Genomic DNA, 12,888 nt, shown 5'->3' on the forward strand with positions numbered 1-12,888 from the left:
ACTGCTTCTAAAATGTCAACATCCTCCCATGCCCTCCCAAACCTGCATTGTGTTATATACCCCTTCCCTTCTTTTATTCCCTAGAGTGTATTGCTGTACATTTGTGTATTTTACCTAATTACCTCATCTGTTGTCTATCTCCCCACAATTGAGTGAAAGTTAATGAGATCAGGGATATCTGTCTTATTAATTATTGTATCCCTAGTGTTTCTAATAGTACCTGGTACCTACTGGATGTTTTGTAGATATTTTTTGAATAAATAAATGAGTGATCGAGCTAGGCTACAAGTTTGCCTGTTGCCAGTAGATGCCACTCTCTAAACATATTCCCACATGTGAATGTTTTTCCAGTTTCGTCAGCAGAATGGAAGTTAAACATGTGCAATAATTACTGTATAATTTGAAAGTTTTCTGGTTGAAATCACATTTGTAAACTGTTTGTAGGCATGGCAGATTAAACAGCTGTGGCAGGACCTTCATTCAGATCAGTGTTGTTGTGATCCCTGCATATAATTTGCACATCTGAAAGCTGCATGTAGCTATCAAAATATTTAAACAATGGGGGAGAGCAGCTCTCCTTATATGAATGAGGACCTTTTGGAAATAAACAAATGTTGTGTTAATCTGATCATCTGTAATCCAAAATCTCATCTGTGTTCAGCTGACCATCCCTGTGCCTGTCTTACCCATAAATCCTGTTTCTCTTCTGCTTCTTTGAAAAGGAGATTTCAAGGAAGGAAAAGGGAAACTTTATATTCTGAGTATGCTGAGTATGCATGTTAGTAATTTATATCAATATAATAATCTTTGTTTTAATAGTTGCTTTTTAAATTTTATTTTATGCAGGGCAACACAACTATTTATGTGCTGGAAGAAATGATTGCATCATTGATAAGATTCGACGGAAGAATTGTCCTGCCTGCAGACTTCAGAAATGTCTTCAAGCCGGAATGAATTTGGGAGGTAAGTTTTGTGGTTTTTAGTTCAGTAAAAATTGTTACTTTGTAATATAATACCACTAGGCTCTATGTACTCCCAAAATTTAAGATGAACTGACATAGAGCAAAGATTTCCAAAACTCTAACAAGTTCTGTATTCATGCTAAAACATTTTTGGAGAAAAGTATGTCTTAACAGGAGTTAAAAAGAAGCATGTCATGTGGCATTGGTTCCAGTGATGTTTTTCACACCTGAGTTTGCCGAGGTTTCAAGAACAGAGCACATAACCAAACAAAAATGAATGACACTTCCTAAGTATTGTAGCTAACAGTTTCTGTTACCACATCTGCTTTAAATAATGCATACATGTGATAACATTAACCAGATAGAAATACGTTCCTAACTCCTGGAGTAAATGTAATAAAGGAACACTTATATGAGCAAAACTTTAAACTGTTATAGGAGCTCACCAAACAAAGGTGGGGAGGAGGTAAAAGACGAACCAAACACAAAAGTACACACATTCATGGATGTTATTCAGCAGAGGACTCAACCTCCTAATGGCATCAGTTTTCCCTAAATTAATTTATGAATCTAATACAATCCTAGCAGAAATACCAGTCGATGATTCTGAGTTTCTAAAGGACAGCCAGAAAAATTCTGGAAAAGAAAAATAACAAGGGCAACCAGCTCTCCCAAATGGTTAAACATATGATACTGCTACAGTAATTAAATAGGCTGTGTATTTGTTTACTGATTGTCAACAGAAAGTCAAGAAATAGATTCAAATAATATGAGAATTTTGTGTATAATAAAGTTGGCATTTCAGATCAGTGGGGAGAGGTTAGATTATTCAACAGAAGTTATTGTGACAACTGGGAAGCCATCTGGAAAACAAAGTTGAATCCAAACTCTTACTATCCACCAAAATAAATTCTGGGTATTTCAAAGATTTAAACTTTGAAATATAACTACAGAATTACCAAAAGAAAACATGGTTTTAAAAAAATATATATTCTCCAAGTAGAGAAGACCTTTCTAAGTATTTAATAAACGCAGAAGCTATAAAAGAAAAGAACCGAAGAAATCACCACTAATTGCCAAGTCAAATATTACTGCAAATAGTGGCTGGTCCAGAGAGGCCTAGGCCAGTTAAGAGGCAGAATGCCTGCTTGGGAACCCTTGTTAGGCCACTTTCTAACCATGTAACCTCAGGCAAGTTACCAAGTTTCTGTTCATCTATCACTTGCATCGATCACAATCAGTGGTGTGATGGGTGATGGTAATGCTCATTGCAATTTCTATAGCACTTTCACACATTATGTGGAAGACAGTATTTCCCCATGTTTTGGTGATGGTAAACCTCATGTGCTTAGGGAAGTTAAGTGACTTGCCCAAAGATGCTCAGCCAGTAAAGTGATGAAGCTGGATGGTGGATCTGTGGGCTCCTGGTCTGATGTTTCTGGTATACCACACAGCTCCCTTGTTCTAATAATCCAAATCATCACAGGTGTGGCACAAAAGATCGCCTTCTGGAGCAGGTGAGTGGGGATCAGGAGAGATTAATACTTTATCATCTGAATGGCACAATTGTACAGCCACTGGTTGTAAAAGGAATTCTAAATCAAGTTTGTCAAGTCCAACATCAGAGGTCTGGTAGGATGTGACACAGCATTCATGTGATCTGTTGTTGGTTTCTGTACGTGTGGGATATGTCTGGTTGGTTTTAGTAAACCATTTTGATAGAGAGAAAGCTTGCTTTGAATCTTGAGATCATTGAAAGTAGTGAGTCAAAACGGACAGAGTGGAAATTAATATTTATGAAAGTAGTATTTTATTTATGGTCAAGTTATAATTTAACCACTTCTGGTTCATGGATTAAATAATTAACTTTTACTAATTATCCAGTTGCAGTAACACACGTTGTAATTTTCTTTTTCCTTTATCACTTATTCTGAAGCCTCTCTTTCAGTTTCCAGTTAGGCCAAAAGAAATGCTAGCCATTTTATTATATTTTTTTAAAAGGTAATGCAAAGTTTAACCTTTTAATGCAAAGTGATTTTTAAAATAAAAAAAAATGTGAATTAAAACCTTTTCAGACATGTTCCAGTATCACCCCTGCTTTCCCAGCAAAGCAGAGCTGACCAGTCCCTTCTCATCCAGCCCTCTCCCTGCCACCTCTGGGGGATAAGGCAGATGACCACCCACTGTAATACTGGGGAGGCATTTTCTGTTAGTGAATGATCCTGACTCCCAGAGCAGAATTAGCCAAACCCTTCTAAAGACTTCACAGGTCCCAAACACTTTAAAATGCTATTTTCCCAATCCTGTCAGCTGGTTAGAGCGTAATCCTGCCCATGCTTCCAAAGCAGGCTTCCTTTAGAAAGTGGAGGCAGGGGAAAGAGTGATAGGTTTGTATTCCTCAGAAAATAAAGCCATAAATGTGCCTCTTCCCTTTTGTCTAGATCCACTCCCTTCCTCCCACAAGTACTCTTCTTTTCTTTAAAAATCCTGCTGAGCTTTAGGCCGCATACAAAGGAAAATATAGCAGGAGATGTGAGCATGTCAACAGAGAAATGGAAAGGAAAATAGCAGCTTTTCTGGCCCCAAGCTGGGCCTGCCATTCTTAGTATAGCCCCTATTAGGAGATCTAAAAAAAGGTCCTGGTTCTGTATGCAGGAGCATTAACCTCCTTCTCCAAAGGAAGGAGTCACTTTACTGTTACATGCCAGTATCCTGAAGAGCATGATCTAGTCATGTCTTTTAAAGATTCTCCTAAAAAATATAAAGCACAGCCTAAAAGCTAAGTGGCCCTCAGATCAAAAATTGGTCCTTTGGTGTGTTTCTGGCTTGTCTGTACTTTGACCATAGAATATAGAGGGGATCTTAGAGGTGTTTTTGTTTTGTTTTGTTTTGTTTTGTTTTGTTTTGTTTTGTTCCGATTCCAAGCCTCCCATTTTATAGCTAAGAAACTTGGAATTCAAGATCCTGTCACTAGAGACCTGGAAAATGCATTGTAGTCATGGTGACAGGATGATTGCTAGACTTGCTGCAGTGATTACATTGTCAAGTATATGAATGTGGAATCACTGTATTGTACACCTGAAACTAATAGAATATTGTATACAAACTATACTTAATTTTTTAAAAAATTTTATAAAGGATTTTAATTCAGTTGCCTTTCCACTTTTTCAAAGCACCTCCCCATGTCTCATTTTTCACTAGATATTCTAAGAAGTCCATTTTTACATTCCTTTAATGAAGATTCTAAAATATTAAAATCTTACTTCCTGTAGCTTTAAAAAATGTAGACTTCAGAACCACAGGATAATCCTAATTCTGGTTCCAATATACTTCCATCACATAGCTGCAGCTTTCCTTAATCCCAGCAACCACTTTTACTCAGTTTACCTGGAGCATTTCAGCAGGGGTGGGGAACCTTTTTCCTGCCGAGGGCCATCTAGATATGTATAATACCATTCCCGGGTCATACACAATTATAAACTTAAAAAATTAGCCTACTATCATTGGTCAAGCATTTAATTAACTCACCCCTAATGCCTTGGCAGGGCCAGGCCAAATGATTTCTTGGGCCTTACACAGCCTGTGGGCCGAACGTTCCCCACTCGATTTATTGGGTAGCCAGATCGGGTCCACCCTTTCCTCTTGGAATGGAACATGTCATGTGGAAAGAGAAAAGGATGTCAGATACAGGAAGGAGTAGCCACAGCAGACATCAAGGTTGCTTTTTGGGAGGCAGAGAAAAGGCAACTAGGTTAAAAATTGAAGGGACACAAAGCTAAAATGCTGGGAGTCATTCAAAGAAACAGACACTCTTGCGCATTATTAACAAGAATGGAACCAAAGAGAGGAAAATATTTAGATTAATGGTCATCAACATAATGCAATATTAATCAGCCAATAAAATCACAGCAATGAAAATTCATAATGACATAGAATACTTTCTGGAAAACCAGTAATAAAAAATTATTTTGGTTATTCTGTGATTACAACTATACATGAAGAGACTCACGTGAGTCAAAAGATGAGAAAGAAATGTTAAAATAGACAAAATGATTGTGTTAGTGAGGATTATGGGCAAGGCTTTTCTTCTCTTTTTTTCTAGTTTGTGAATAATATGAACATGTTTTATAACAAAATTTAAAGAAAATAGAGTTCATAATTTTGGACAAAAGAGAAGGGAAGCAGAAGATAACTAATAGTGCTGCTGAAAACTTAAAAGAATTAGAAAAAGTAAAGAATTAGACATCCGAATAGCCAAAGGAGTAGATTTTCCCGACAGGAAGGAGTGTTTGGGGTGTGGGGAATAAAATGATTGAGACATCAGTAAGTCCCCTGCTGTGAAATGCTTTAAAAACTGAAATGAAGAAGTGAAAAACAAATGACCCAGAGACCAAAGAGTGACAGAATCATGACTGACACGCCAAGCGCAGAGAGAAAGATCTTTTTACTTGAAATTGGCTTTATCTGCCAGCATCTTGCTGCAACTGGTTGGCTTGGTCACCTGCAAAACTCGGGCAGTGTAGGTCTGGTGAGAGAAATTACAGGATCAACTCCGGTGAGAACGTAGGTTTAATATCAGAAATCAAATAAAAAAAACCAATTTTTGTATCTCTAAGGGTCTCCTGAGGCAGGACATACAGTAGTCTGTAGAAGTTTAGAAAGCCCAAGTGTAATGACTTTTGTGAAGAAATACCATTCCCCAGATATTTTTTCTTCCTTTCATTCCTCTTGCTTCTAGGCAGTAAGAATTTCAGTGGGACTTTTGAGCAGGAAAGAGGAGGGGGAAATAGCACATTTGTATGAACCGATGAAATTATGTTTTTCAGAATCTCCATATATAAGTTACGCTGTATTAATTGTCATAGTGATATGATTGGATTAAGCAACTGGTATTTTTACCCTACAAATTTTATGGAGGAGAGTTCAGACTTGGTGCCAAAGCAGATAGAATTTAAAGATGTTCTGTATTTCTTCAATTCCAAGTCATTTTCTTCCTTTCAAATTTTAACTGTTATGATTATAATTTGCAGTCAATATGTACATTTGGTTTTTATCTGTTTTCTTTGAAACTCTAATTGATTTGGTTTCTTATCCTATGATTTGGTTTCTTATCCTAAGACTGTGACATCTCAGAACAGAAGCAATTCAGGCCTGTGCAGAGGGCCATCCTCCCTAGAATGCATGCATCTGTGGGCACACTCCTCAGAGAGCTGACTCAAGCAGGCTGCCATTCTTGGGGCTTTTAAAATACATAACCCAGGGATGCTGAAATGTTCTTCTTGGGCCTCAGATATTCTTTGGTACTTAGATTTTTCCTTTAACTTTTTCATTTGTCATCCCAGTCTTACTTCCCAACCTTATGGATATCCTGTTATTTGGCCTTGATGGTCTCAGGACACCTAGAGTCAGAGCTGTACTTTCTCAGTTTTCTTGTCGCTGGTTCATCGGCAGCCTTTTACCTCCACACAGTCCCCGATGTTCTCTGTAACACAAAATTGTTACCTAACTCTCAGGTGAAATAATGGGGCTGTTTGGTTTTGGTTTTGTTTTGTTCGTGGCATTTCACATCATTGTTACACTAGAGGCCCGGTACATGAAATTTGTGCACCGGGGGTGGGTCCCTCAGCCCTACCTGCACCCTCTCCAATCTGGGAGCCCTCATGGGAGCCCTCTCCAATCCGGGAGCCCTAATGACTTATGCCCACTCCCTGAGGTTCTCTGTTCTCTGCAGGGCCTGGCCGCTCTGCACTCACTGCCCAGAGGCTCTCCGCAGCCCAGAAGCCCTCCCTGTGTGTGCGCTACCCAGAGGCCCTCTGCAGCTGGGGTGGGACATTTACCTTGTCGCCACGGCAACAAAACAAGTATTCCGCCAGGCCACTCATGCTGCCTGCTCTCAGCGGCTGCCCCCCCAGGACTGGGGGACTCTGGCTGGGCTGAAGGGACTGGCCCACCATCTTGTGGCTATGGGCGCTGCAATCTTTGTGACGTAGTGACGGTTAATTTGCATATCCCTTTTTGTTAGGTAGGATTCTTTCAGGTCACTTCAGATGATAGAGTTTGGGGGGGGGGGGCGTGGTATAAGGATATTGTTAATTTCGCAGATTTTGTGAAATACTGAGAGGTCATTTAGAACACAACAGGTTTTCAATTTCTAGAATTTTTCCGATATTTTTTTCTCTTTTTACCTACTTCTTTGCACTGAGCTCTCTCCTCCCTACCTGGTTTCTTTTGCTTACACCAGGTTTTCACTCTCCTGTTTCTACCTACTGTCTTCTCTCTGTCTGTCAGCGTCAATGTCAGTGTCCTGCATTCAGACTTCCCGAGAGAGGGTCAGGCCAGTTGGTGGGCCACTGCAGAATAGAGCTTCTTACTGGGTTGAGCCCTCCAGGGCATACCAACAAATACCTGCCTTTGCCTCTGTTGCCCTCCAGGTCCCTGTGCCCAGGTTGTAGGTCCTTGTGGTACAAACCATGACCTGTGCCAAGACACACGTTGACCCCATTTTTCAGAAAGGAGCTCTAAGTGTAGGTAGCAGTCAGAGAGATAATAGATGCACCTCCGGATGAACTCATAACAGTCAGTCAGGTGTTCACTGTGGAGCATTCTTAAATCACAGCAGTTGTTTCAAGCCCAGATTTTTATTCACATGGTATAAGTTGTCCCTATATTTAGAAGAAAACGGTGTCAGTTTTTAGTAAGCAGATTGACAAAGCAAAGTAATAGCCTTTCATGCTTCTTGGATCAGAACGACTAAGGCTTTATTTTAGAATTCAAGGCTTTTTGATATGGCTACTTTGGAAATACACAAACCAAACCAAACTCAACAAGCATGAGTAAAGCAAACCTTCAGCTTTTTTTTATAATCACCAATTAATGGGTAGGTGGGCATTCTCTTATGGAGCACATCTCTATACTTGAGTTGTTCTCTTTCCCGAAGATCGAGGATGAGGGGTGAGGAACATGGAGACATTAGGGGAGGAGCAGGAACCACTGATAAGCAAGCTGCCTGGGTTTACCGCCCTCAGTCATCTTAGAACATTCGCGGGGAAGTCTCCCTGCCTGTCCTATAGGACTCAGTTGTCCTGTCTACCTCAGACTCTGACGTCCCAAAGTTATAGTCTCCGAACTCATTTACTTTCAGTAACAGACCTGTTCACTGAGGAGTGTACAGCTCAGGCTTTCTCCATTCAAAAATCTAGAGACTAATGATCTGCTGTGTGTTGGCTTTCTGAATAAATATCCTCTTCTCTCCATTTTCTCAGTAAAATACTGGGATTGTGAAGATGGGGAGAGGCAGCTATTTATGTTACAATAAATCTTCTGTTCTCACCTCTAGCATGTACAGAAAACCATTCAGCTAACTTTCTAACAGTCCTTCAGTCTCTGATAGTAAATATGTATGATACTTAATACAATTAGGGTCTTTTAAAGTGATGATTTTGGGGCAACAGATAGCATACCTTTTAAAGACTAACCCAGTCTTACTAGATTTTAAACATATTTTTAATCAGCCCTGGCCAGGTAGCTCAGTTGGTTAGAGTGTCTTCCATTATGCCAAGGTTCTGGGTTTGATCCCAGTCAGGGCACATACAAAAATCAACCAATGAATGCATAAATAAGTAGGACAACAAATCACCATTTCTCTCTCTCTTCCTTCCTCTCTCTCTCACATCAATAAAGAAAATTATTTTAATAATTTTTTATTGATTTATCAAATTATAAAAGACATCTCATCACAGTGATTAAAAAAGGAATGTAAAAGTTCTCTGTAATAAATTGGGATGGAAGAAGAGTCAAGATATTTTCTGAGCCCTTTATTTACTGATTCAAAAATAATTTACATTTTGACAGAGAGGCTCTGAAAAGCTGAACTGGCAGAGCTAATATAAATAGCTTCTTCAGAATGTGATGCTTCATTAATTTGATCTGTCAACAACAATATAAAGGCAGTTGCTGAGTTACATCATAAAAATAAGGAACTCCAAAATGTAATCCTATATAATAAAAGAGAAATGTGTAAATTGACCATCCCTTCACTACGCTCACCAGCCAATCAGGAGTGGATATTCAAATTAACACATTGGTTGTGGGTAGTTTTTATCGCGCGCTAACAGGTGGCACAGGCCATTTTTCCTAATTTTTTGCATAAATGGCAACGTTCAGTAAAATTATGATAACTTTAGTTTTACATATTTTTTTTCAATGAAACGTTTTGTGATTTACTATAAAATGTATACTGAATTATTTTTCTTAGGATCGCACTGAATGCGTGGCGAGGCAGAGAATTGTGTGAAGGGATGACTCTACGCAGTTGAATAGATTACTGTTATACGTGGAAGTACATACATAATTCACCATTGTATGTGTTAGAGACCCAAATTTTGTCCTTTGGAATTCGTATATCTGCATGTTAGCATCCCTTTAGAGCAATAAAAAAGTATAAAAATAAGTATTTATACATTACCCACATTCTACCACTAGTCTATAAAAAACGTATTAATACGTGTCCCGTGCTCTACTACCAGTCAACGTAAAACGTATAAATACGTTTCCCTCATACAATGTGTTAACCCGACAAAGATGGCGGGTTAATTTGTATACACAGGCACCGGGCGGAGAGCAGAAGCGGGAGAGCCGGCAACTTGGGGGGATGTGGCTCCCTTGGTCGCTCCCTTGGGAGGACGTGGCTCCCTTGGTCGCGGGCAGAGAGCAGAGCAGGAGAGCCGGAGGCTTGGGGGGCTCTGGCTCCCTCAGTTGCTCCCAGCGCAGGGAACACCAGGAATTCTGGGAATAGTAGTTCTGATGGCAGCCCCAGGCCCGGAAGCAGAAGCCCAGAGCACGAGGAGCACCAGGAATGCTGGGAATCTAGTCCTGGTGGCAGACAGATCTCCTAGACACTAAAGCAAAGTGAGCTTGGAGAAAGTTACTGTTGCAGTGGGGGATGGAGGGAAAGCAAAGATGAGAGACATAAGTAAAATCAGAGTGTCTAGGAAAAATTAAAGGAAAGATGTCCTAAAACTTCCAGGAGATCTCCACCAGTGAAGCAAAGAAAAAAAAAAAAGCTATTATTCTGTGAGCAACAAACCAAACTGGGTTGGGGGTCTCAGACAATTCACTCATATGATTGCAAAGACAGACAGAAACTCCCAGATTGGAGAGGGCTCCCCTGAGGGCTCCCAGATTGGAGAGGGTACAGGTCGGGCTAAGGAACCCCTCCCGCCCCGTGCACGAATCTTCATGCACCGGGCCCCTAGTTATTCTATATTCCTCCTTCAGTGTTTTATGTCATATTTATTTTGAAAGCATATGTGAAATATGTTTAAATAGTGATGAAAATAAGCATTCTGTTACTATATAATTGTTATGCTGAGATTAATTTTATTTGTATAGGAGGGTGTCACAGTGTTTAAAAAGTGTTCACTCATCAATTCCACATCAATCACGGCATGCCTCTGAAATTCCAGGTGTTCCGTGTGGTGTTGCCAGTGTAGTGATGATGAAGCAGGCACTGGCCTTACTTTAAAAGATCTAATCTTTAAGAACAAAGAAATGTATTTAGAGCCATGTAGGCATTGGACATTTAGCAAGTGGGTGCTTAAGCTCACCCTTAGAGTTGACAATGGCCCAAGTCCCCTGAGTCCTTTCTCTTGGTTTTTGAAGGGTATCGGCAACTTCTTGACTTGAATCTGTAGAAACAGGGCAGTGGCACCTCAGGATGGCTCTTTGTGCCCCTGTCCCCTGATATTTGGTCGGTTCATCCTGGTTGCTCCCTTTGTGTACTGATCCCATCAGATGGCCCATGGCATCTACCTGTACTTGGGTAGGACATTGTCTGGGAAGGAGCAGCTCTGCGCCGTGAAGTCCTGCAGAGGCCATGGCTCCTTCCTGATTGCTCACCTCAGTTCCAGCTCCAGCATCTCTCCACAGACAGAATCCTCTCCCCGAACTTGGATTCTGAAAACCAGCCCTTCACATTCTCACCCCAAAATTGATTGCAACTTTCCTGTAAAGATATCTGGCCGCCTTAAGAGTTTTTAAAGTCACTGTAGTCTGAGGAAGACTGAAGCAGCTCTGGTTGACCTCCTTGGAATGCATGCCCTGCCCATCCCTCTTGCCACTTTTGTAGCAGATACTAGGAAATCTCTGTGAAGGAGGACTTGCGACTCGGAGGTGACTTTGTAGCAGCCGGCTTTCTGTCATCTCCTTCCATTTTTAATCCACCCCAGCAAACTACTGTTTCCCTAGAAACTTCAGAACTCATCTTCAGCAGCCACCAGAGAAACCAGTAGAAACTCATATGAATAATCTTTTTAATGTTAGTAACTGAGGATTTCTTTTAACATAGCTTTCTTAATCTAGCAATCTTCAAAACAAGCCATTCTTTTTTTAATATATATATTTTATTGATTTTTTTTTACAGAGAGGAAGGGAGAGTGATAGAGAGTTAGAAACATCAATGAGAGAGAAACATCGATCAGCTGCCTCCTGCACACCCCCTACTGGGAATGCACCCGCAACCAAGGTACATGCCCTTGACCAGAATCGAACCTGGGACCCTTCAGTCTGCAGGCCGACGCTCTATCCACTGAGCCAAACCGGTTAGGGCAAAACAAGCCATTCGTAATTCTAAAATTATACTGATTCATCAGTGAAAACTCAGTTTCCTCTTTATTTGCTATATAAATGAAAGGAATTACATGTTAATTACTTAGAAACATTTGATACGTTAATTGGCTCACTTTTTAAATGTATTTTAAAGCAAAAACTTAAATCCCATAGAGCAAAAATTCCTTTCCATTCTGTATGTACTCATATATCTCGATAAATGAAGTTGAGTCAGATTAGAAAGTTTAAGCCACATTCGAAAGATTACACCTGAGCGTGGTGGGAAGCCTGGGGGGACTGTGCAGTTAAGTGGCCCTGTAGGGCTGTTCTCAGTTCTCACTGGGGATCGGATGCGCCTGGCAGGGCTTTGCCTTAAGCACACTCACGATGCCTCCTCCCTGAGACTCTCCTGCAGTAAATGGGATTGGAAGGTGGGCACCTTGGCTTTCACAAAGTGCGACCTGTTGTCTTGAGTTCACTAGAGCTGAGAATCCCTGACCCGGTGGTTGCTGTAGCATCGGCAGCAGTTTTCTTAGGATAAGAAAGCATTTTTGTTTATTTTTAAAAGCCCTTTAGTTTTAATTTTTTTCCTATTTAATGTTATTCTTATTTCTCTCAAGGAAATCGCTAATCAGCATTTGGTATTTCTTCATCAGGAGATGTCTCCTAAAAATGATATTTTAAGTCAATAATATATTTGTGTTTTCTTGCCATACAACATAGCTTTACAAAGGACCAGGTTAGCTTTTAGCCTACTGACAATAATAGTTACGATGCAATACCATTAGGTATCTTTGACAAGCTATACATTTAAATGCTGCATATATTTGGAGCAGAGTGTTCAAAGCTGAAAGAGGAAGGTGGTTCTTTATCCTCAGAGAGGACAAGTATCAGACCACGCCCCTTCATTTCTGGGTGGGAGCCTAGGGTGGGGAACAATTTTGAAAGAACATTGAGCAGGAAAAGAAGGGGGCCCTTGAGAGGTTTATGATCTGTTATAATAGAGGAAGCAAATTTAGAAATGCCACCCTAAGTGTACCCACTCCTGTTTGCTTTCCCTACCTCATACCCTGGACGCGTGTAGACATTTGTATCCAGTGGTGAGAGGGGAGAGCAGAGAAAATGGTGCCAGGGCTACACCTTGCCATTCCCCTTCCCCCCGCGCACACACACACATACACACACAAGGTGCCCTGGGCCCTGGGCCTCGCCCTGGGTGTCCTCTCTCGTGCCTGCAGTCAGTGGGTTAGAAGGAAAAGAGAAGTGTGTCTCCCAAGTTGTCAGGATGGATCTCTCCTCCGCCATCCTGTTTATTCTTCAG

The 12,888-nt window shown here is 40.6% G+C and overlaps 1 protein-coding gene across 1 annotated transcript in view; it reads left to right on the forward strand.

Annotated features, from left to right (window-relative positions):
• NR3C2 (nuclear receptor subfamily 3 group C member 2) overlaps positions 1–12,888 on the forward strand; it is a 284,982-nt gene that overhangs the window by 204,344 nt on the left and 67,750 nt on the right. The window contains exon 4 of the mRNA XM_081090950.1: positions 847–963. Within this exon, the coding sequence (XP_080947076.1) occupies positions 847–963 (117 nt within the window). The remainder of the gene's footprint in view (positions 1–846; positions 964–12,888) is intronic.

Source organism: Myotis nattereri (genome assembly GCF_964212035.1).
Source record: "Myotis nattereri genome assembly, chromosome: 5".
Lineage (NCBI taxonomy): Eukaryota > Metazoa > Chordata > Mammalia > Chiroptera > Vespertilionidae > Myotis > Myotis nattereri.